The 24,158-nt window shown below is 55.7% G+C and overlaps 2 protein-coding genes and 1 long non-coding RNA gene across 5 annotated transcripts; 1 reads left to right on the top strand and 2 right to left on the bottom strand.

Annotated features, from left to right (window-relative positions):
* Positions 1-443: 443 nt before the first annotated feature.
* On the bottom strand, positions 444-12,991 carry LOC107203782. 2 transcript variants are annotated; one of them, XR_004497355.1, is made up of 4 exons: positions 11,485-12,991; positions 6,977-7,147; positions 5,945-6,100; positions 444-4,689 (listed from the first exon to the last, which is right to left on the bottom strand). It is a non-coding gene; the product is annotated as an uncharacterized LOC107203782 (long non-coding RNA). The 2 variants fall into 2 exon arrangements; XR_004497354.1 differs by having other exon boundaries at positions 5,945-6,080.
* RAB9B (RAB9B, member RAS oncogene family) lies at positions 5,656-11,354 on the top strand. The gene is made up of 3 exons (XM_015626172.2): positions 5,656-5,697; positions 7,204-7,256; positions 8,103-11,354. Exon 3 carries the CDS (start codon positions 8,138-8,140, stop codon positions 8,741-8,743), a length of 606 nt encoding a protein of 201 aa, XP_015481658.1. The 5' UTR covers positions 5,656-5,697; positions 7,204-7,256; positions 8,103-8,137; the 3' UTR covers positions 8,744-11,354.
* Positions 12,992-15,799: 2,808 nt separating the features above from the next.
* On the bottom strand, positions 15,800-22,896 carry PLP1 (proteolipid protein 1). Of its 2 annotated transcripts, none has more exons than XM_015626156.1 (7): positions 22,762-22,896; positions 20,313-20,499; positions 19,608-19,869; positions 18,643-18,811; positions 18,356-18,429; positions 18,183-18,248; positions 15,800-17,797 (listed from the first exon to the last, which is right to left on the bottom strand). In XM_015626156.1, exons 1-7 carry the CDS (start codon positions 22,763-22,765, stop codon positions 17,726-17,728), a joined length of 834 nt encoding a protein of 277 aa, XP_015481642.1. In that variant the 5' UTR covers positions 22,766-22,896; the 3' UTR covers positions 15,800-17,725. The 2 variants fall into 2 exon arrangements, with proteins under 2 accessions (XP_015481642.1, XP_015481643.1); XM_015626157.1 differs by having other exon boundaries at positions 19,713-19,869.
* Positions 22,897-24,158: the final 1,262 nt, after the last annotated feature.

Raw genomic sequence — 24,158 nt, 5'->3', positions numbered from 1 at the left:
TCAGGTTTACCGGCAGGAGCTTACTCATCCTCTGCCAAGGAGGGCTCAGCACGAGCAGCGATGAACCGGGAGCACGCAGAGCTTCCTGCTCAGGACCGGGCTCCTGCCAGCACCTGGCTCTAAACAAAGCCGGGAAGTCAGGCACGGAGCGGCCCTGGAGCCCCGCGCTGCCCGCACTCGCTTGGCGCAGGTGGGAGCAGCCTGGCTGCGTGCCTGGGCCGGGCACACGGGTGCTGCTGGCGCCGGGGATGCTGAGCCCTTCGGGGGGCTCCAGCCGGCTCCTGACAGCGCAGCTCAGCGCTCGCTTCTGGCTCCCCCCGCTGCATTCTGCAGATTCCCGCGGGGCTGAGGGGCCGTGCCCGGAGCTGCGGCAGCATGTGCTCCTGCGGGAACGCGGCTCCGGTGTCTGCGGCAGCGCCCGCACTTGCACCCCAGCCGGGGCAGCTGACGGAGCAGAGGAGCGCTTTATTTTAGGAAGCAGCTGGCTCACACAGGAGACATTGTTTATCATCTTTCTTGCCTCTGGTGTTTTATTACAAAGGATTATGGCATGAAAAGCCATTTTGTTCCCCTCTTCCCAATGCATATCCCCCTCTCCGTGATTTATTCCTCTCCACAGGCAACAGCTGGGGTATGACATCCCAGGAAATGGAGGGGAAAATAAGGTGGGGGCTCAAACCCATGGCAGTGATGGCAGCAGGGATGCACCCAATGCCCAAGTTGTGGCACAGCTGACAGAAGTTTACCAGGGGTACCTGAGACTGCTCATGCACCTTCATAATGTGAGGGGTGGAAAAACAAAATCAAAACCTTTCCATGGTGGATAAGGCTCACTCTGCCTGGACAGGGCAGAGATCAGTGTTCTCTTCTTGGATACTGCTGTCCCCAAGCCTGTGTGCCCCACTGCCAGTGCTGGTGGCACTCTGTGATATCACAGCCCTAAACCTGCCTGTAAGAACTTGTATGGGAATCTCCTGCTGCCCACGGGGAACCTGGAGCCAGGCTGGGCACAGCATGATGCAGGGTACCAGCTTGGCACAGTGGGTGAGGTGCAGGGTCAGCTTGGGAATTCAATCTTTTGCCACTTTCTCCCTGAATCACCTTCAAGCAGGGCAGAGGCACTTCCAGAGCTGCAACAGGAGCAGCTTCTCTCCATCCCCCTGTCCAGGTCCTGTCCCCTTCTTCTGCCCTGCTGCCATGTGCCTTTTCTGTGGGTCCCAGAGCAGTCTGTGGCAGCACCGGCTGAGCTCCCCTCTGCCCGGCTCTGAGCCAGTGCCTGACAGACTCCTCTGTGGTTTTCCAGGAACCAGCTCCGGAGCCATGGGCAGCAGATAAGCATGTTGCAACAGATGCCTTGTGCTGTCTCCTGAAGGGCCATCCTGTCTGTGCACTTACATCAGGGTAAAACTATGTCTGGTGCTGCCTCCTATGGTGCTACTTGCTCTGCCACCTTGTCATTTAACATGTCCCTAAAAGCCAGCCAAGGGGTTCTGGGGAAGGGCTGGGGACAGGCGGGGAGGTGAGGGCAGTGGTGTGTGGCTCAGCCACTGCCATGCCTGTGGTTGCACTGAAGCTGGGACAAGCCCCTGCCTGCAGTGTTGTGTCTGAGAGGCAGCTCTGCAGCCCAGGCATGTCCTCCTCCCTGCCGCCTCAGACCAGCTCACAAAAACAACACAGGTCACTTCCTTAGGGCAGGTTGAGCTGTGTGGGGTAGAGGGGGATGAATGATGGAGTCTTCCCCATCTTGCTCCACCTACAGAGCTCTTTCCTGGAGTAAATGGATGATGGGGTACCTGGCAACCTGCTCAGAGCTGTAGGCTCAGGGCAAAAGGGAGTGGCCAAGGCTAGGGGTGGCAGGTCTGCTCAGGAGGTTCCTGTGCTGGGAAGTGTTTCAGAGCAGACACCATGGGCTGGAGCTGCTGCCGGGCACACACCTTGGAGAAGCAGCTGCAGAGCCGTGCACCGGGGCTGGAACAAAGGCAGAGGCCCAAGCCCCAGCTGCAGCACGGGACGTGTGGTGAATTAATGGGGGCATGAGCTGGCAGCATTGTGTGACCACAGGCCGGCAGGGGGTCCAAGCTGGATCAGGGCTCCTCACCTTGGCACCAGCTTCGTATTGTTTGCCCTAACTCCCAGAGCTGGCAGTGAGAGCCAAGCAGCAGCACACGTGCTGCAGCCTCTCTGCAGGGATGCAGCTGAGCCAGGGGAGTAAAACCTCTCATGCTGAAGCAGCCCTGCGCCCTGTAGAGTCCCTGCCCCAGTACAGCCCCCACAGCCCTGGCATTGCTCACCCAGCACATGGCTCCTGGGCCATGTCCCCATCTCCAGACAAATCACAGGTGCCCAGGAATCGCAGGCAAGGTCCCATCCTGCCCATGGGGCCAGGGCAGTGCTGCTCCCAGAGGGCTCCCACCAGCACAAGGTCATGCCCAGATAAGCCCATTCCTTAACTTGTGCTAAGTGAGCTTTAGTCATAGTAGTTACTAAGTAGGCAGCTCCTGTTGGGTCACAGTGTTTGTTGGCTGCATGTCTTATCTCTTTACTTTGCTGGGCTTTGGGAACAAGTTAGTACAAACCATGGCTCTGTGCTTTGCCCTGGCACTGACGGCCTTGCTCTTCTGGGGGAGCTGCCCTGTGGAGAGGATCAGGGAATACATCTCTCTCTCCTTACCCAGGATTGATGTGGGTGGATTTATGGTGCAGGCTCATGAGGTCCCTGCTCACCCTCACATGGGCTGTTTAAAACTACTAACAACTGGGGGTTTGTGGCAGCAATTTACAGTCTCTGCAGGCAGCTCCTCTCAAGTGTGAGGGCAAGATATCTATTCAGGGAAGATCTTGTGAACTAAGGGAAGTGGATCAACACAGGTGAAGACATCCAGCACCTGAGAGAATTAAGTTGTGCTGGAGGTTATCTACAGTGATCTAGACAATGATGATGTCCTCAAAGATCCAGAGGGTGTTCTGTGCACACAGGCTGTGTGGAGGAACGTGATTCAGAGTGCCCCAGTGTCATTCTGGCAGTTTGGCAGCAATGTATTGTCCAGATATGAAAACACCAGCTGTGAAGAAAACATTTTCTTGGCTCCAGAACTTTGATGAAATATCTGTCCCTCCTCATCCCTATAAGCCATTGTCTTGGCTGTCAGGAGCACTCCAAGAAGTCAGTCCCTTCCTGTCATGGTCAGAGGGAGAGTGAGCCCCAGATGCATGTGGTGTACTCTGTTTCTTCTCGCCTGAGCAGGGGAGGACAACAAGCAGTAGGATGGTGAACCCAGCTTTAAGAAGAAAGCCCACGCATGAGATGTGAGAGGGAACAGAGCTGTTAAGAGGAGGAAATCCCAAGAAGGCTGTCAATATAATTGCTGTAGACACAAGAAGACAACCATCTTTCAGAGTAACCACTGTAAGAGCTTAAGCCCTACTTTCTAGAAAGCAGCTGGACATCACCTGCTGATGGGAAGTAGAGAATAAATCCTTTGCTTTCCACAGCTTCTGCATGCAGCTTTTGCTTTTGCTTTATTAATCTTCCTTTATCTTGACACACAAGTTATTTTCCATCTTACCTTCTCCCTGCCCTATCCTGCTGAGGAAAGGAGTGCTAGAGCAGCTTGGTGGGTAACTGGTGTCCACCACGGATGCCAAAAAGTCAGCAAGACAACCAGACTGCACAGCCACTGGGAGCCAAACCAGGCACATCCCTGCTCAGGTGAGCAAGTGACTCCAACAGCTGCCAGCACCCACGGATTACCCTGGAGGTACCCAGGGGCCCCTAGAGCATAAACACGGTCAGCTGGGGTCACTGGCCATGTGGCGTCTTTGGCAGAGCTGCAGGGACATGCTGCCCTCCCTAAACCCTGCAGGCTGCATCCCCTGAGGATTAGGTGGCTTCCAGGCCTGACAGAGGTGGTGCAGGAAGGTAGAGCATAGCACAGTGCTGCAGCAGAGCACCATGCTTCAGTTGCCTTGGCAGGATCTGTTGTGGTGGCTCTTTCTTGCTCAGGATCAGGGCACTCCCCTTACATGCTAAATCAGATCCCTAATCAATAAATACTGGAAAATAACAGGACTGAGTGTCTGCCAGGCAAAGGGAACTTGTTAGGGGCAAGTGTGCCATGCTCAGAGGCTCACTCCAGCAATGCGTGGTCCTGACAGAGCTGGCATGGGGATTTGGACTGGTTTGGAGGGATCTCCCAGTGGGTGGGGCAGGCTGCATCTCTCACTGGTACCAGCAGCACCCTGCGCTTCTGCCCTGGGGCTGCTGTGTACAGTGGTGCCCCAGATAACACCCCTGGAGCTCCCACATTTTCCCCGGGCTGCCCTGGTCCCCTACTGCCAACAGCCTCAACCTTGGGCCCTTGTGCTGCCTAGCTGCTCCTCACCCTGCTAAGCTCCCCTTGCTCCCCATCTCTTCTGACAGATCACTGAGGCCAGTATTAATATAATCCCTGGCTTAATTTAAATCCTCCTCCCTTCTCATGATTTCCCAGGGGCAGAAGGGAATTGATGCACTTTTGTGGCACCCATTCAGCCCTGGAGCTGATGCAGGATCCAGATGGCTGAAAGCTCCAGATGTCCGTACCAGGGGTTTCTGCTCTTCCCTCCCTGGAGAAGGTGTCAAAGGCATGTTGCAGCCCCAGTGAGATGTGTCCCCAAGTTTCAAAGGTGTCTCCCAGCGATCACCAGGCACTATTAGGAAGAAGAGTTGATGCTGCCAGCCACAGGGGATCACACAAGTGGCTGCTGCCCCCAGCCACCTGGGGGTCTGGTTCCCCCCTCCCGCTGCTCTGTCTGGGCAAGGCTGGCGTGGCCTTGCCACAATTTTCCCCTTCAACTCTCTGTAATGTTTATATTAGCTGTTCTTCCCCGGAAACCTCCTTAAAGATGTTCTCACTCCTAGTCCCACTGCCAGTTGTGAGGGTGGGGGAAGTCTTGCTTTTTCAGGCAGCTGTCACTGAAGTGACAAAGTGAGGATGGGGGGACTGTGAGAGGAGTGACAGGGGCAGGCAGTGAGGGGCCACAGGGGGGACTGTGAGGGGAGTGACAGGGAGGGGCAGTGAAGGGCTGCGATGCGACATGAGGAGACAGGAGATCGGGGAGTGACAGGGACTGGCATTAAGGGGACGTGTGGGGGTCAGGGGACATGCGGGGACTGTGAGGAGTGACACAGGTGACTGCGAGTGGGCACAGGCCGGACTGTGCACTGAGGAGAGTGCCAGGGGCGAGCAGTGCGGGACCGCGGGCACAGGGAGACACTTTAATGTCCTCTTTAAAGAGGACGGGGTATAGAGGAGTGACAAGGCGGGCAGCGAAGGGGCACAGGTGGGGCGGTAAGGGGGGACCGTGAGGGGCCTGAGGAGGCACGGGGGGAGCGTGAGGGGGCTGAGGAGCCACGGGGGGACATGCGGGGGAGCGTGAGGGGAGTGACCGCGGGACCGTGAGGGGCCTGAGGAGGCACGGGGGGAGCGTGAGGGGGTTGAAGAGACACGGGGGGACACGCAGGAGCGTGAGGGGGCTGAGGAGCCACAGGGGGACATGCGGAGGAGCGTGAGGGGGGTGACGGCGGGACCGTGAGGGGCTGCGGGGCGGGCCCTACCAGCCGGCGGGAGGCGCGTGCGCGGCGCAGGCGCGGGGCTGAGCGGCACCTGCGCCCCGCGGGCCGGGCGGCGGCGGCGGCCGGAGGGCGGTGAGGGTGAGGTAAGGGCGGGCCCGGCGCCGCCGCCCCTGGTCGGGGTACCCGCGGTGGGGGGAGCTGGAGAGCCGCCCCTTCACCCCGGCCCGAGCCGAGGGGGTCCCTTGCGGGTGCCGCTCCTCGGCTGCGGGCATCTCCCTGGCCTCTCCCGTGGGGCGGGATGGGACCCGCCGGAGGGTATCGCCTCCGCCAAGCCGGGGTCTGGGGAGAAGGGGGGAGTCGGACCCGGCATGCCCACCCCGCTGTTGGTACCTGCACACAGGTGCTGGCGCCCTGCGGGAGCGGGTCGGCCCTGCTTCAGTGGGGTTCATCCTCTGGAATAGCTCGCAGCGGGGTCAAGGTGTCAAGGCTGTGTCACGGCTGCCGGCAGCGTGCTGACCTGCAGGCTCTGGAGCAGCCCGACATAACCTATTAGTCATTTTAAAAAAGAGTCACTTGCTAACAGAGCATTTCTAAACAGAAACTCTGCTCGGGGCTGATGGCCTGTGCCAGGAGGAGCTTTGGTGACAATGACTGGCTTAAACATCCCTCAGGAAGGTTTGGGAAAGGAACAAGGGTTTTGAACAGCTCACCTGCTCATGGGGCAGGATTTCCCCTAAGCCATGGGCCATGGGGACCTGTGCTGCAGTTAGTTCCTGTTTGTCTCTTCTGACATTTGCATTTAGGGCTGCTTTAGAACTAGTGGGTCACACAGTGCTCCTCAGATAGCCCATCACCTTAGCTTTGCTGTGCTTGGTTGGAGATGTTTCTGTGCAGGGAAGTGAAATTTGTGAGCCTTCTGTGTGAAAGTGCAGAAACTCACTTAAAGCAGAAGTTTCTGCTTTTGGCTTTGTGGTAAGCACCGTTTGAAAGGGCTGCAGAAAGAGCAGAATCGAGGTTGATCAGGGCCCGCCGAGGTTAAGACAGAAAGCAGGGTTTGGCCTGGAAGGAATAGGAGTGCTGATCTGAACAGTGCCACACACTTCTGCTTCAATGGGTTGGAGATGTCATCACTAAGCAGCACTACTCATCCACACCCTTCCCAGGAATGTTGGTAGCAGGTGTAAGCAAGCTCTGTGTCTGCTGTTACCAGCTGGCTCACTTTCCTCGTTAGTAGATTCAGGTACGTGGTCAATCCTCAAATCAGATTCCAGGGTGTGTGGGTAGGTAGGACAAAGAGATCACAGTTAATATCTTCCCCTGGATTGAGGGGAGACACAGGGTGCACAGCCAGGCTCACACAGGGTGTACAGCACAGGTGATATGTGAACATGTCAGAGTTCCTTCAGTTTGTTCTGTTCTTACCTGGGGTTCAGCAGGCACACGGTACTCGCTCTGCCCTGGTCAGAAATGGGCTGTGGGGAAGGGAGACTCCTCAGTGTTTTGTTCTTGCTGTTTTACTCCAGCCATCAGTACTGCACATCCAGGTTCCTAGAGCTCTGCTGTTGTCCTTCCATCCTTGATCAGCATCAAAAACTGAAAGACAATGAGGACAGCTCTGATAACCTTGATGACTGATGTTTGTTTTTTAGTAACTGTTACACTGGAGGAAGGTGTTTCCTGGACAGTCCTGGAGACAGAGCAGGTACAGTATAACAGCCAAACAAATTGGCTTATTCCATGTCAGGCCTTTACCTTAGCAGAGTGTCCGTGGGAGGGGGAGGATGCATTGGCACTTGGCCTTGAGGGTGCTGACTAAAGAACCTGTGGTGTCTGGGTTGTTGTAATGTGGACTTGCAGCTGAGCCTGAGCAAACTAGGCTGTGACAGGCGTTGCCAGCAAAGAGCAGCTGGTCCCTGTGCCTGGGAAACCCCTTCTGAGCAGCAGAGATCACGCGCAGCTCCGCTGGCAAGGTGAGTCAGCATCCTCAGGGTGATTAAGAACTGGCTTGACAAATTACTTGTGTTGCTATTAGACCTGCACGTCTATTACATCCTTCCAGTAGAGCAAGTCAGAGAGGAGAAATTATTTAGCTGGTGATGGCACACTGGAAAGAAAGGCCTGGTGATGGCCACCCCTGGTGATTTTGCTGTTTCTGTGATAGCCTCACAGGATGCAGGCCCAGAGAGATGTTTTAAGTAGTGCTGATGTGTTTGGAAAAACTGGACAAGCTTTCTGATACAGAATTTTCACCAAAAGTGGTGTAATTGATACTGAACTCTGAACAGTTGTTTTTACCTTTCACTTAAAGGGTTCATGTGCTGCATCCATTTTGGACCTGATGGAGGACTTCATTGCCTGAAAGTTTGTCCAGTTCCCAGCTCTAAATTTTTAATAAGAGAGATTAGGATAATAAGATCTCTATGAAAAGAGACATTTTCTCCTACATACAAAACTTGAGAAACGGGGATACCATATTCTGTTCTCTGTGTGTCTTTCTGGAGAACCCACCAGTCAAATGTCTGTTCTGTACTATTTCTGAACCCTGCAGATTGCCTTGGTACCCTGCCCCTCCGTCCTGCTGCAATGAGTGGGAAATCCTTGCTCCTAAAGGTCATTCTCCTTGGAGATGGTGGAGTTGGGAAGAGCTCCCTCATGAATCGGTACGTCACCAACAAGTTTGACTCGCAGGCGTTCCACACGATTGGGGTGGAGTTCTTAAACCGGGACCTGGAGGTGGACGGGCGGTTTGTGACCCTCCAGATTTGGGACACTGCAGGACAGGAGAGGTTCAAGAGCCTGCGGACGCCGTTTTACCGGGGAGCAGACTGCTGCCTGCTGACCTTCAGCGTGGATGACCGGCAGAGCTTTGAGAACCTCAGTAACTGGCAGAAGGAGTTTATCTATTATGCTGATGTGAAGAACCCTGAACGCTTCCCATTTGTAGTCCTGGGCAACAAGATAGACAAACTGGAGAGACAGGTGAGCACAGAGGAGGCCCGGGCCTGGTGCATGGAAAACGGTAACTATCCGTACCTGGAGACTAGTGCCAAGGATGACACCAATGTAACAGTGGCCTTTGAGGAAGCTGTGCGCCAGGTGCTGGCAGTGGAGGAGCAGATGGAGCACTGCATGCTGGGCCACACCATTGACCTGAACTCCAGCTCCAAATCAGGCTCTTCCTGTTGTTGAGAGTGGCTGCTGCTTTGGGAGCGGCACTCGAGCCAGCAGCTGGATCAGAACACACCTGGGCAGCCCTGGGGCACTCTGAGGAGAGTGGCCACAAGGACAAGAGGTGCTTTGCTCACTGGGGAGCTGCAGCCTCACCATCTGAATCCTGCCTGGAGTTTTCAGGCACAGAGCATGTATCTGCAGGAAGGAGCTGTTAACAGAGCATGTGAGCGTAGTCTTACTTCCATCTCTGCCTGTATTAGCAGGTTTAAAGGGCTGAGTTAAAGTCCTTTAAATTCCCTAAAGACAATAGGGATTTGTTCTGTACCAAGAACTACCTGCAGAGCAAAGCTGAGAGCATCCTAGACACTGAAGTATTTTAGTCCTGAACTAAAAAAAAATATTAGACCCACTCATGACCATACTGCCAAAGGAAATCCCACTCAGCATACTGAACAAAAACTGTCATAAAGACTGTCCCTTGTGACTGTGAGAAAACCAAATACTGGAGTGGCTGGGATGTGTGTCTGTTGTTTGGGATAAATGCATTGTGTCCCGAGGCTGAATTGTGATGAGAATTGTTAGAGTTCTGACCTGAAGCAACATATGAAGAAGAGATGGGCCTGTGACAGCATTGTTTCTTCATAGCTGCTTATTTCTGGTCTGGTTTTCCTCGCCTCTAACTTTGTCTTGTGTGAGTGTTATTTTTCGGAGAGACTGTCTGTTTGTTGTTTAATACATATTTCCTTGTCTCTTTTGGAAGCTCAGCCTTGAAGCCCTGGGTGAAAAACACCAATGTGGACACTCACTGGGTCATGTCAAAGGGTTACTCAGGAGATGTGGAGTGTGACACTTCAGCTGGTTTCTGTCACAATTAATCACTGTGTTCAGGTGATGTGCTCTAGCAGACCAGATGGCAGGGTGGGCTGTCTCCTAGGTGTGCAGGTGGTTGGAGGACTCATGCGTGGTCAGCTGTTAAACCTTTTCGCTGTCTGGCACCAGTGACCACTGTGCCTCCCTAGCTGGCAGAGCCATGCCTTCAGTGGATGTTCCCATCTGAATGTTGTAGCATGGAGCCATTCACCTGTGGTGTCAGGCACAGTGCTGCTGAGCACAGTTAGCCCATGCCCTTGATCCCTTGTGGGAAATCCAGGATGTTTTAGCTGTAATTCCTATGACAGACTGGTCAGTTGTCTGCTTGGTTAACTGACTGCTGTGTTCAGTCCAGTGGGGAGAAAGCTGCACCACTTTCTCTGTCCAAGGTGGCTGAAAAATGGGCATGGGGGTCCCAAGGAACATTCTAAAAGGGATGCCAGGCTTTGCTCCCACCTCCTGCCCTCTGTGAGGTGTTAGTCCAGGCTGGCTGTGTAGCAGAGATGAGCTTGCTGACTGCTGTCTCTCCCATTTGAAACTCCTGTGCAAGCCTTTGGCCAAAGCTGTGACTGCCCACAGGCACGTAGGAGCCTGCCCTGAGCACGTATCTGCTGGCTGCCAGCTGTGATTCCCACTGTGATCAGCTGCTGGATGGTAAATTTTGTAGCTCAAATCAAACAACCCTCCCTTAAGCTGTGCTTTAGAGCACGACAGTCTCTGCCCTGTGCTGCTGGCTTGTCCCCATCAGAGCACAGTCTCTGAGCATGCAGAGCATGAGCATTCCCCCATTTCCCCTGGGGTAACCCAGGGAGATCTTACCCTTCTCTGCAGGGCAACCATGGGTGGAAGGGTCTGGAGTATTAATGCTTTAGTTAGGAGGATCTAATTTCTAAACAGGCCTGAACAGTTGTATTCATGGGGTGTGAATGCAATCTAGACAGCTCTTACAGTCTCTGGAAAAACAGGTCCCTTAAGGAGAAGGTTCTGTCTCTGTAGGTGAAAGAGATTTTTACAGGATGTTATAGTTACTGTTTATTTAACTATGTCTGACCTCCTGAGGCCTCTAGATTTTTCTTCATTAGCGCTGCTTGATATTTCCTTCAAGGTCCCAGGCTCTGTGACCTGTGGTTCCAGTTTCCATCCCTGAACAGCCTCATTCCCTGGAGCTGGTTTGCACAGGGACTCAGGGTCAGAAGGGACTCAAGCCCCTGTGTGCTGGCTGGCCCTGCCAGGGGGGGCTGCTGAGGGAGCTCCCTGCAGGTGAACCTGCCACTTCCCCATGGATCTCCTAGGATCTGTGTGAGGAGTGGCACCTCCTGTGGAAGAGGGCACAGATTCAGCATGCCACGGTGCAGGAGGCACATGTGCAGCTGTTTGCAGCACTCTGTGCGTGTCAATGCTGGTAGCTAAAGCTCAAGAGCCTCGTTGTGCACATGTTACACGGCACTTTTTATTTCTAACAGACATTGGATCATTGACTTTTTTATATTAAAAAACTCCTATTATATTAGGCTTGTGTGGATTTTTTTTTAAAAGGTAGAGTATAATATATTTCAATTGTTTAACTTATTTTAAATGAAACGCACAATTCCCAAAGGAGCCAGGTTTTTGAATTCTGTTGTAAGTTCAATGCCAACAGCCATCCCTTCCCCCGTGTCCACTCGTGCTGCTGCGGTTGTCGCTATTGCTATAGAACTGGAATTGTAAAAACAAATTCTACCTTTATTTAAGCAAATAAAACATGGATGTATTCAAGTTAGTTTGGGAAGTGGCTGCCTTCTTGGTTTATCAATATTCAAGTCAGCTTTTGTTCTGAGGATGGGTTAGTTACAGCATCTGGCAGAGAGAAGTCACTAAGGGATCAGAGGGATATTCCTTCATGTACCTACCTGGACCAGGAGCTGAGGGATCAGAACTCAACAGCTGAATCCAGTGACCAGTTTTGTCTTTTCAAAAGAATCAGAAAACAGTTTCAGAACAGAAATATTCCACATGGCTTCCTTCTGTCACTACATTTTAAAATCTCAGCCTGGGCTCTCAGCAGCAAGTCCAGTACTTTCATGTGAATTCTTCCGGTGATCTTGGAACTGATTCCTTGGGCTCCAGGGGGTTTTAACCAGGCATGATTTGCATAGGATGCTGAGAAGGAAATCAGCATATGGGGTCTGTTCTCTTTTGCTGTCCTGCCAGGATGGCTGCTTATTTTGGGAGACTTTCTCTGTGTTTGCAGAGCCTATGCCTGCTGTTTCTTTTGGCAGAACCTTTTAGTTTATTTTCCTCCCAGGTCTGCTTGCGCTATCCATGATTTCAGGACGCAGTGAAGGGTTCAAAGTCCTTGAAAACTGTGCATTTTGGGGGTGGAGTATCTGTGGTCCTCCAACATCTTACTGCAGCCATTTCAAAAGGCAGCTGAGTCGACACTGGTGGGAGATGGCTCTGGCCTGGAAGTGCTGTGGGGTTTGGGTGAGGCTGCCTCACTTCAGGAAGGGTCTGTCAGAGGGCTCAGTAGATTTTGTCATGGGTTGGGGAGAGGATGGATCCCTGGAGGGCAAAACAGTGTTTCCAAATGAAAGCAATGAGCTGCTTCTGTGTTGAACAGATGCTGTAGCATATCCCAGTGTGTTTGGAGAGGAGGAGGGGTGAGGAGTGTCCTGATCCCATTCATCTTTCTCTCCCACGGCCCTCTTGAGGATTCTGCTGCTCTGGTCCAGGTAGTGCCTCTGAAAGGCCATGCAACTGCTGGGTGGTGGGCTGAGGAAACTGGATTCTCCTCAAGAACCACTCTCTGAGGAATGGTGGTGGCTGAAAATACCCTGGGGCTGCTCTCTGGGTGACCAAGGGTGTTCCCTGAGTGCAGCTGTTCCTCAGCTCTGGGGCGGCTCCTCAAGGCAATAAAACTCTGCGGAGATTCATGTGATCACTGGATGCAGCATATTCTTGTGTGAATTTGAGGTTGAGCAGAAGGAATAAAGAGTTAAAAATGGCTCTTTAGGAGCCTCTGAACTGTACTCCAAGCTCCAGTTCCAAACAGGCGCTTGAGGACAGCTCTGACACTGGGGCACTGGAGTGTTCTCCTCTGGACTCAGGATCACTCTGCACAGCCCAGGTGGGAAGTGATGGCAGCTCTGTCAGTGGTTCTCTGAAGGCCACAGGTGAGTCAGAGTCCTTAACAGGGAAATTGGGCTAATCTGTGAAATGGTGGCTTACCTGCTGAGGTGATTGCTCATACAAAAGCAATCAGAGATGGACAGAGATATCCCCTGGTCCCAGTGCTTGCATGGCTGGGGCAACAGCTCTTTCCTCATGACTTCCTGGGGTCCTTTGGCAGCTGATGCACATGGCCACGTGCAGGTACAGGACTCCTGGAACAGGTTGCTTGGAGAAGCTGCCCCGTCCCTGGAAGTGTTTGAGTCCAGGCAGAATGGAGCTCTGAGCAGCCTGATCTCATGGAAGTTGTCCCTGCCCATGGCAGACAGTCAGAACTGGATGATTGTTAAGGTCTCTTTGAACTCAGGTGTCGCTGTTGGACACGATGTAGAAGTGTGGATTCATTCACAGAGCGCACCAGAACGAGTTGCTAAGAAAGGCCTTTATTCCCCAAATTTTTCAGCTTTTATAAGCTCTTACAGTACAGGTTTAACATGATTGGTAAAGAGAACACCACCTTTTATCCCATTGGTGGGATAAGAGAAAAACACAACTATCCACAGTTGTACAGAACTGTTTTGAGAAAGTGAAATTGTTTACAGAGATAGACCTTGAGCAAGAGACGCTCTCAAGCCCTTGGGAACAGATCAGCCACTGAGAGGCTGTAATTCTCTCAGGCTCAGAGAAATCAGATCCACACCCAGGCTGCTCAGTGATTCTGTGACTTTCCACTTACTATACCCTCCTCATCTTCAGACATCTCCCTGGCAGAGCTGGTCTGTGCAGAGATGGAGAGAAAGCAGCTGGGTGCTTGATCAGATGCAGGTGAGGACTTCAGCCAGGGTGAGCAGGTGTCAGTACTATGCCACGACCCTGGCAGGCAGAGCTGCTTGCCAGGCATGGCTTATCCAAAACACAGCTCTGTACTAGCCACTGTGAAGCAAACTGTCCTAGCTGAAACCAGCACATCATACTACACACCCTTCCCAGGGCTGAGTCCGAATCCGTGCTAAGGAGGTGAGCCTTTAGTGGTGTTTTCCGTGTGTCCTGGTGGTCTCTCTGTGTTCCGGAGGCTCAGGGGGGGATCCGCAGGAAGCACCGTCAGCCGGGGCCGGGCAGCGCAGGGATGGGGACCGGGCTGCGAGGGGACCCGGGGTTCGCCGCCGCTTGTCTCGCCGCCCGAGGAGCCGCTGCTGCAGCCGACGGCCGCGGGGAGGAGCCGCAGGACCGGGGATGGAGCAGCATCAGCCCGGCGGCCCTTCGCCCTTGGGGGCTGCCTGAGCGCAGGGTTGGGGACCCGTGGTCGTCACCAACACCCTCTGGGTACCACCATCCTCTCCCCTCCCTTTTCCTCTCCCCAAGGTGCTCAGGGCTGTCTCCCGGGGTGGCAGGGCACAGGATGGAGGATGGGAGTTGCCTCGCCCTCTTGCCAGCCCAATGTGACTTGCTCCAGGGTCCCTTTCCCTGATCCAGCCTTTGTGGGAGCAAAGTATAGTCACACTTTAGCCTCTAGATAAGGGAAAACAGGTGATTGCACTGGGTCCCCCGCTCGGAGCTCTCCTGATGGGCTGGTTTACAGAGCTGTGGTTCGGTATGGGGCACAGCTTATTCCCTGTCTTTTGTCAGCCAGTTCCTGGAGGCACTGGGTGCCTGGGAAAGCTGTGAGGGCAGGTCCCATGTCCCCAGGTGGGGTGACAGCGGGGCATGGCCAAGGGCACACCTGATGAGGGTACGTGTGTCCTTTGGGCCTCGGACTTGCCCGTCACGCTGGCCCTGCTGCTGTTCTCACACACCACCTCGCACTTGCTGTCCCCAGCCCTCACCCCGGCCGGGGGGGCACCAGTCTCTGCCAGGGGAAAGAGATGGTGTTTTGTTCCCCAGCTCGCTCCTGCTAGTGGCTGATTGTGCACACACAGGACCCTTTCAGCGTGGGGAGAGGAGGGTGATGGCATCTGGGAACGCAGGGAACAAAGGGCCCCGTTGATGCCGGCTGCAGCCCCAGGGGTTTCTGTCAGCCAGGGCGAAGCCGAGCTGTGCCATTGAGCTGGGGCAGCAGCAGTGCATGAGCTAAACCTCCCCTGGCCAGGCTGCACGGGCAACTTTGCTGCCTGTTCAGAGGGGGCTGAAGCCAAGGAAGAGAGAGGGAAGTGGGATTTGGGCTAGAGTCCCATTTAGGAAGAGTAGTGGAGGTCCCACCCTGCCACTCCTGGACATGTGGCTGTGCCTGAAATCTGCATTTTTTGGACAGACTTGTGGGGCTGGGAGCATCCCTTGGTGGTCTCACTCCCTGGAAGCCCCTGAGCACAGCTCCTGGGGAGATTTCTGAGAAAAACAACATTTGAATCAGTATTTTTTGAGCAGCTGCTGTGGAAGGATGCACCTAAGGGTTTTCTGGGGCAGAAAGGCAGCAGCCAATGCCCTCCCACTCACCAGCACCATGCACACCATTAACAATCCTGCAGCAAATGCTACCATGCAGCCACAGACAGGACATGCAGGGCTCTGTGGCAGCCCAGGGTTCCTGTGTGCCTAAACAAGACCATCCTGTTCCACACAGCACTCTCTGCAAGCAAGAGAATCGCCCACCCTGCATGGCTCTGGACATGTTCAACCCACACATGCTGCCTTAGTGCCAGCCAGCTTGGCTTGAGCTGTCCTGTTAGTTTTGTTGTGGTTTTGTTGTGCTACATGAGGAGACATAGCAGAGGCTGCCAGCACGTGGGCCGTGTGTTAAAGGGCAGCAGCACCACCAAACACAAACAAGCAGCTGCCACAAGACCCCAGCTTTCCTCAGGGTGGCTGGAGGAGAAATAAGAGGTTTTAAGGACCCTCCCCAGCTGGGAACAATGATTTTGAAGTCGGAGTTATGAACCTCGTGGCTGGAGTGGGCAGAGTCCTGCAGGGGTTGTTGGCCCACACATGGATCAGCAAGTGCTGCTCCTCTGAGACCTTCTCCTCTGCAGCCTCCCTTTCCCTGGAGAGCCTCCCCTTTTTTTCTTTCTTGTTGGGGGTGGGAGGTGGGAAAGCCAGCACAACAAATGGACAGGCAGACATACATCTTGTTCAGAATGTTCTTAATTTTAATGTATTTTCTTTAATTTTTATAAAATACATCTTGTAAGATAAGTCTCTAAAAACTTGCTCCTTTTTATTGCTGGTTAACAAGTTGAAATTCTAGATCAGAAATGAAGGAAACACTTTCAGTTGATTAACTCTTTTTGTGTGTGTGTCTTTGTGTATGTGTGTGTGCGTGTGGGGGCTCTGGGGACAAGGGTGGGAAGGAGGACCTGGTTATTTTTTGTTAAATGGATATGAAAAAACCCCCAGCAAACCCCCGAGAGAGATAGCATTGATGTGAATTTCCAGATCTTGACTGGTTTCTCCCCACCCTGCCACCTCTCCTGGCATCTCCCCCCTCCCCATCCCGTGTGCGTTGGTAGCCTGGCCAATCTATTTCAGCATTCCTGGTGGCAAGGATCCTTCAAATGCACTGCTCAGCAGATCTGCCTCCTTATCCTTGCCCCTGCTGAAACCAGCACTTACAAATATATATAACAATAATACAGACGTGAAAAAGAAAAAAGAAATAAATCCATGCAAGATGGAGCTACAGTCTGCCACTGAAAGTAGTTTCTCCAATAAATAAACACAAAGATTAGCATTAAGGAGAGAGGCAGGGAGAGCAAAACAAATCATCAGGTGTCAGGGAGGACTGGAAACAGCACTTCTGCAGGTCTGGCTGGACCCGTGCTACCCAGCCAGAGGGCTTTCCTCCAGCTGGAGAACAGTCATGGAGGAGAGGTCTCCACCCAAGCCCTTGCCCCCCTACCCCTCTCCATGGGAAAAGACTGGCACCAGAAAGGATCTGGATTGCAGAGATGGGCTGTGTTTGCACCTGAGACTCCCAAACTGCCACCTTTCCTTCCCTCCTCAATTCCTTCATGGGTTTCACCTGGAAGCAAGATGCTGCCAGTCCCTCCCACCCTGGCAGGCACAAGACAGCTGTCCTGACTTGCAGGGAAAAAAGTGAGGGGATGAGAGGGACAGAAGGAGCAGCAGTTACATTTGACAAGGAGGAGAAGCGAGCTGAGCTCTCCGGTGCAGCGGAGGTTAGAGAAGCAGATGTCACCCCAGAGAAGAGCACCATTGTGAAGGGCACTGGCAGGGCAGGCAAGGCACGCGGTCCCGAGGGTTATCCCCTGCCTACGGGGGGGTGGCTCTGGCTTTACGCTCCCAGGGCTTGGTGCAGAGGTGTCCCCTACTCAGTCAAACCTATTTGCTGCCTCTCTGCTGCCTGGAGGGTAAAGCCAAGAGTCCCCCTTGTCTACAGAGACACCAAACTCCTTTAGGCTTTAATAGGGGCAGCTGGGTTAGGGCTTTATCAGCATTGGGATCAGCACTCTCTTCTCCACACTGGGAAGATCCTTGCCCTGAACTCCCTTTGCCGTGGCTGCAGCAGGCGATTTAGGTTAAATTCATCTTTCTCTGCTAAAGGGAAAAAAAATCCTTCTCTTAGTCTCCATCCATGGGTGGTGACAGCAGACAGCTCCAGGAGAGTCTCTAGCAATGGTACCAGGACTGGGCCAACTTCCTTTTCTCTCTAGGTAGCCTCCTGCTACTCATGGAGTAACCTACATGGATTTCTTCTTCCCAGGAGCTTGAAGGCCTTTGCTCATCCCTAGGCAACACTGGGACACTGGATTAAGTCCCTCCTCTTCTCTTGCTGGTTTTGATGGGCTTGGCTCTAGAGCGAACCGGTTACGGATGAGCAACGAGAGAAAAGTGCATGAAGAGGCGTCCATTGGTGGGAAGCTCTCCTTCCTGGTCACGCTCAGCACAATGGATGCGAGGGAGGAAGAGGAGGGGAGTCATCAGCGAAGGCAGAGTTAACGCAGGAGACCTGGTGTCAGGTGGCTGCAGTGTTAAAGCCTCGGGGTTAGAGAAAAGAAGGGCGTTTGGTCTGGCTGGGCTCCGCCGCACGGGCTAGAACTTGGTGCCTCGGCCCATCAGCCTGAGGACTGCGAAGTTGTAGGTGGCAGCGATGATGAAGGTGAGCTGTGGGTAGGAAGAAAGTGAGCAAGGGGGTGGCCCTCAGCCCCACACCCCAGCAGAGCAGTGCCCTGCAGAGCCCCAGAGCCCCACTGCACCGTCGGGACACGGCAGCGTCGTGTCGCTGGTGTAAAGCAAGAGGAGAGCTGGGGAAAGGCAGAGGATTCAGTGCAACTGCAGCGGGAGACAAGGCAGTCTCCTAAAGCCTCTCCAGATCCCCTCCTGCAGCCACCTCTACCTTATGGCCTGGATTCACCATCTGCACTTACGTGCCAGAAAATGACACGAGCACAGGCTCTGTCCCATCCATGCCCACCACCTTCGCTGTCCTTTTCCCCCACATCTTTGCCAGGCGGAGAAGAACGGCTGGGCAGGGGGAGCACTGACTCACCAGTGAGACCAGCGTGGCAGCTGCCCCCACGAAGGCTGCGATGAAGAGGTGGAAAGTCATCTGGAACTGCAAGGGAAGAGGAGGGTGAGCTCACGGGGTCCCATGTGCTGCCTGGGGAGGCCGGAGCCAAGGTGTGCCACTGAGGGGAGCACATGTGAGGTGGCAGGAGTTACCTCGCTGGTCTTGCAGATGGAGAGCAGGTTGGAGCCACACACCTTGCCAGGGAAAGCATTCCAGGGCAGGACACCTGTGGAGATGTGGGAGCCAGGTGAGTGGGGCAGGGCTGACAGCTGACTTCCTTGCTCAGCTTCCTGCAGCCACCTGTCACACAACCCCCCGCGTTTCAGGGCTCTTCAATACTTGCCCTGCTTTATCCCACCCAACATACCTGGGTCCTGCCCTCCATCCCCTCTCCTCTGCCCTGAGCCCTGGCTCCTGGGTGGTGAACCCAGGCACTCACCGTACATCCTGGCATCCGCACACAGGGTGCCAATGCTGGCCGAGGTCTTGGTGGGGTTGGCAATGGACTGGCAGGTGGTCCAAGTGTTAAAATAGATGTAGACAGGCACAGCAGAGCAGGCGAACACCAGGAGCCAGATGATGGTCAGGACGTAGGTAATGCCCACAAACTGCAAGGGGCAGGACAAGCCCGGGCAGAGCCGTGGTTACCAAGTGGCCAAGGACACGGACAGGGGAGCGCGAGGTTCCCAGGCAGGGGAGGGCATGGGGCAGGTGAGGGATTGTGATGCTGCCTGCACCCAGTTCTGCACCACCTGCCAGACCCAGCGTGTCCCCAGGCAGGCAGCACAGGACAGCAGCCCAAGCTGGGGGCTCCTGCAGCTCACAGGACCAGTGCCAGTCCCAGATTCACACCCGGCTGTGTGTGCATGGGGGTGACCAGCAGCAGCAGGACGGCTGCCACATTTAGGGTGGGGGGTAACCATGGCCACGGCCGAGCAGGGTTTGGTCTCTGGGGGAGGGCAGCTGCAAAAGCTGCCTTGGTGGGTCAGCGTGGCTCTCCTGCCCTCCCTCCATGGTGCCACCCCAACCAGCCCCCGAGGGAACCACAGCCATGCCCCTTTGCTCCCGCAGGCCACAGGATCCCTTTGCCAGCTCTTTGTTGTGGTTCCCAAGCATAGCTGAGTGGACGAACCAAGGGGTTCTGGGTGTCACAGAGCTTTGAGCTGCCAGCACTGCAGGGATGCTCTGACTCTCCCTGCCTATGTTTAAACACAAAGCAGTTTTATTAAACATAGTTATTTGGGCTGCTTTGGTCCAGCAGGCCTGGGGGAGGATAGCAGGGCTGTGCTTCCCTTTGGGATATCCCAAAACCCGGACGGCCGCAGTCTCCTGCCCTTTGGCCGCACCGAGCGTGGTGAACCCGCTGGGGCGCGCGAAGGGGTGCCAAACCCCGGTTAAGATCACCTTGTCAGGATGTCCTAGCCACTTTCCCAAACAATGACACACCCGCTGCCACGAGTGAGCTCGCTGGGGGCCTCGCGCTCCCCTCCCTTTCGGGCCCCCAGTTACCGTTGCGCTGAGGCCCTTGCCGCAGATGGTGGTCCTGTAGTCCCCAAAGATTTGCCGGACGGCACCGGTGGTGTAGAAGCCTTCGGCCAACAGCAGGGCTCCATAGAGGAAGAAGAAGGCAGCTGTGCCATAGATGAAGTACTGAAAACCGTGGATGCTGTGGGGAAGAGGAGTGGGCAGGGGTGCTCAGGTGCTGGAGAGCTCAGCGCTGTGTGTGGCAGCCTGGCCACTGCCACTTCCCCTCCCCACACTGGGGACCAAAACAGAGGGAGAAGCCCCAGAAAGAGGAAGCTGGGGCAAAGCTGTGGTAAGCAAGGCTGCCACCAACTCCTCCACATCCTCCATACCTACCCAGTGCAGAGGTCCAGCTCTACCCAGGACACCTAGCAAGGGTCAGATAAAAACTGGTGTGAAATGAAAACAAGTGGCCACTTGGACCCTGCCATGGAACCAAGGGCAAAGGCAGCTTGGGGTCTCCCTGGTGCCCGGGTGAGAGCCTGGCCCTGGCCAGCCCAGCCAGACACCTCAGCCTGGCACAGAGCAGGATGAAGCTGTGAGGGGCCCTGGCATGAGGGGAGTGCTCTGAAGCAGGGTACTTACACATCGATGAGAAACTCATAGTCCTGGTAGTTTTTGGAGAAGTAGGTCTCGATGAGCTGCTCAGTGCCTGTGAGGGCTTCGTGCCCACAGCCACAAAACAATGCTACTCCAAAGAAGCACAGGCCAGTGGCAACCAAGGAAGCAAAGGGTGCCCCAATGAGACATCTGGCACAGCACTCAAGTAAACCTATGGAGAAAAGAGGTGAGGTGGGATGGGACAACCAGGACAAGGATTGCTTGGAGCCTACAGCTCAGGAGCACGAGCACAACAGGAGAAAGGTGCCTGGCAGGAGGAGGGAAACAGGAAAACCTCAGAAATGACCCACTGCAGTGCTGTAAAGCCAAACCCAGCAGCTCCCCTGAGAGCTCTCTAAGCAGCTCAGGAGCCCACCCAAGGGTGCCCAAGGATGGTGGCAGCGAGGGACACAGGGGCTGTGAGGAGCTGAGACGAGCCAGCCACGCTGACCTGTGACAAACAGATGGAAATAGAGCGTGATGTAGCGTAATGCCAGTGGGACCTGGCAAACAAGCTGCTAATGGGCTCCCCACTGCCACCACAGCCCGCTGCGGGCAGCGGCCATGCCAGCTGCCTGCAGTTTTATTTCCCCATCGAAGATGGAGGGGAACCCAGCAGCTCCACAGAGACAAACTCCAGGGAAGATCCAGCAAGGTGGCCCTGCTTGAGGCAGCACAGTAGGAGCCAGCACACACCCCGAGCACTCTGGACTTCCAGGTGGCACCCTGGGCACTCATCCCTTGCCTGGCATCCCGCAGTCAGCTCGGGCTGCAGCCACCCCTTTATGTAGGCAGATGTGCTTGTAGGAAGGAGCCGTGTTAGTTCCACAAATGACAGCACTTGTGTAATAGGTTTAGTCCTCCAGGACCCGTGTGTGGGCAGGGAAAGCAAGGACACACAGCAGCGTGCTGCTTGGAGTGCCTAAATGCTGGATTTTTTCAGCAGCGAGGCCATGGACACCTGCTCCTTCTGCACGTCAGGGCTCTAACGTGCAGGAGTGTTGGCTCAGTTTCCCGGTGGGCTGGCTTTGGAGGTGCCCAGGCAGCTGCTCTCCTGCCTGCTTTGGGGGCAGACAGCCAGGTGGATTTGCACCCTCCAGCATTTGGCTCCAGCTAAGCTGGGACAAGCTGCTGCCCTGGCTGCGTGATACCTGCGTGCAGGGAAGCTGCTCCCCTTCCCCGAGACGTGGGCTCTGGCACCCCATTGCCCAGGGCACAGTGGCTGCCTGGGCACATCCCATCTGGGCATAGAATTTCTGCCTTGAGTGCCAACAAGGCACCCACGCCAAACCCACGCTCCCTCCACAGACCCCACAGTGCTTATCTCCTCCCCAAGAGCACAAGGAAGCCGTGGGGTCCTGGCCAGTTCTCCCCTCCCCACTGGGAGCATGGTTGCGCAGTGGCACCGAGGACAATGGGAGATTGTCCTGGCACTGCCACCCCAGTGGCTGCCCCATGCCAAGAGCAAACAGGGAACAAAGGCAGCGCTATAGGGGAGCGCTGGGACCCCTCCCTCTTGTTTGCCTTGGACGAAGCAGATCCAGGTGGGGCCTCGTTCATCCTGGCCAGCGCTGCTCCCAACCTCGCTGGGACCCACCCAGCAGGGTGATGGGCCAAACTCGCCTTTTCTGGTTTTATTTTTGGCCACCTGGGAGATGGCACGGAGGTGCCCACTCTGGGCCAGTGAACATCTCCATTCCCAGGGGATTGCGAATCCCGGGATGCAGCAGGGCCCGACAGGCTCCCTGCCACAGCCCCCCTGCTTTGGGAAGCTGCAGTGGGGAAGCCTGAGGAGGGGAAAGGAGGGGAGAAAGAGCCCTTGTGCCACACAATCCTGAGCCTTGTACCCAGGCTCCGCTCCTGCCAGCGCCAAACAATGTGCTGCAGACAGGAGGAGGAGGCGGGGGGGAGCAGCATGAGGCACCCCAGGAACAGAGCACCCCCAGGATCAGAGCAACCCCGACTCTCCAGGGGTACACTGGTGAGTATCAGCTCTGCTGTATCAGTAGGGAAACTGAGGCACAAGGTGTGCCTCTGTTTTCCCAAGGCTGCTGACACACAAGTGGCACCAGCTGTGACAGGCTCAGCGCCCTGCCTGGACCTCGCAGCTCCTGGCAGCTCCAGGCAGGAGCTCTCATCTCTCCAGTCCACGTGGTGAGAGCTCGGGTGGGACAGGCTGTGGGGATGGCATCTGCCCCCACAGACAGCACACGAGCTCACGGGGACAGAAAACTGCCCTGGGAAAGAAAACGCCATCCTTGCCGTGCCAGAGCATCCTCCCTGGGCAGCTCCCATGGCCGGCATGGCCACACCGGGCTCACCAGGACCTCACCGGCGCCAGGGGAAAGTTTCAGTGGGCTCTGCTCTGGGATAAGGTCCCCAGAGACACCAGCAGCAGCCCTCCAGGTGGTTCCCACCCTCACCTCATACTCACCCATGGTGCTGGACTTGGTCCACTCCCCCGAGCGCCCGCTCTGCTGCCTCGCTGCTGTGTGCGGAGCCCTCCCCTGCCAGGCGGTCCCACGCCCTGTATTTCCCCCTCTGGGTGCCTGTCCGGCTCTCCAGCAAAGAAAAGGGCTCTCTGAGTGACAGCCACCCCCCTTAAAGGGACCGGGCCCGCCCTCCCGGCCCCCCCAGCACCCCTTGGCTGCCAGCTCCTGGTGCCCGGCTGCCTGGGCAGGGCTGCCCCATGGCCCCGCTCAGCGCTCTCGGGGCAAAAGGCTCCGGCACAAGGAAGAGGCAGGGGAGGGGGTTGTCCCCCCTCACTGGTGGCTCTGGGGACATCCCCAGGCCCACCAGGCTGTGTTTGTCCAAGCTGCCCACTGAGGCAGAGTGGGAGTCTGGCCCTGTGGGACAGCAGTGGTGTCCCACTGTCACCTCCCTGATTCCCAACATCTGGCAGCAGGGAAGAGGGGTTCCCCATCCCATGGACCTGCTTTCAGCTTTGGGGACTCCAAACTGGAAGCTTTCCCCTTTTTTGATGGGAATCTTGCAGCTACTTTCCCCAGCCCCATGGCCCCTGTGGGGCAATGGCATTGGTGGGGACACTCGTGGGGACACCCATGGGGACACCCATGGGGACACTCGTGGGTCCCCGTGGGCTCAGGGCTGCCGCAGGTGCAGCCTGGGTGCCCCTGGTTCCCTGCAGCTCTGGAGGCAGCACAGGGCCGAGGGAGCCTGCAGAGGGCAACCGGCCCCTTCCCGGCAGGCACAGGGTGGACAAAGCCCTGCTGTGTCCCTCAATGCCCCACTTTGTGCCAGGCAGCGAGGTGGCAGGGCCTGGCTGTCCCTGGGCTTGGGGACACTGGTGGGCTGGCGGGTCTCTGGGCGGTGGCAGGCCAGGACCAGGGTGGGCCACGCTGTGGGGACCCTGCTGCTTCCAAACCAACCCAAAAAGCCACGCCTTGGCTTGCCCACAGGTGGGCTGGGGGGAAACACCACTTGGGCATCTGTGCAAATGCTGCCAGGGCTGTGTGGTGGCCAGCTGCACCCCACATCAGCGGGGCACAGCTGCTGGCCCCACAGAACCGCTCCCTGCCTCAGTTTCCCACTGCAAGGCAGGATGGCAGAGGGGCTGCCTGGTGTCCTCAGCCAGGTGTGGGATGGGAGGGGACAACAGAGCAGGGGGAGCCTCTGCCACCACTGTGGCAACACCCCAGGTGGCGTCCACGTGGCCTGAGAGTGATGTCACCTGGCCATGATCGCCTTGAAATGGCCATGGGAAGGTGACACCCCTGTGGAAATATCCAGAACCCCTCCAGCCACTGGAAACCAGCAGAGCCCTGCCTGCATCCCAGGGAAGCCTGGAGGGACCCCCAGCCACCAGGAGGA

Source organism: Parus major, chromosome 4A, assembly GCF_001522545.3.
Source record: "Parus major isolate Abel chromosome 4A, Parus_major1.1, whole genome shotgun sequence".
Classification (NCBI taxonomy): domain Eukaryota; kingdom Metazoa; phylum Chordata; class Aves; order Passeriformes; family Paridae; genus Parus; species Parus major.
Note: the sequence above shows the minus strand (reverse complement) of the source record. Positions and strands in the feature narration are given on the sequence as shown.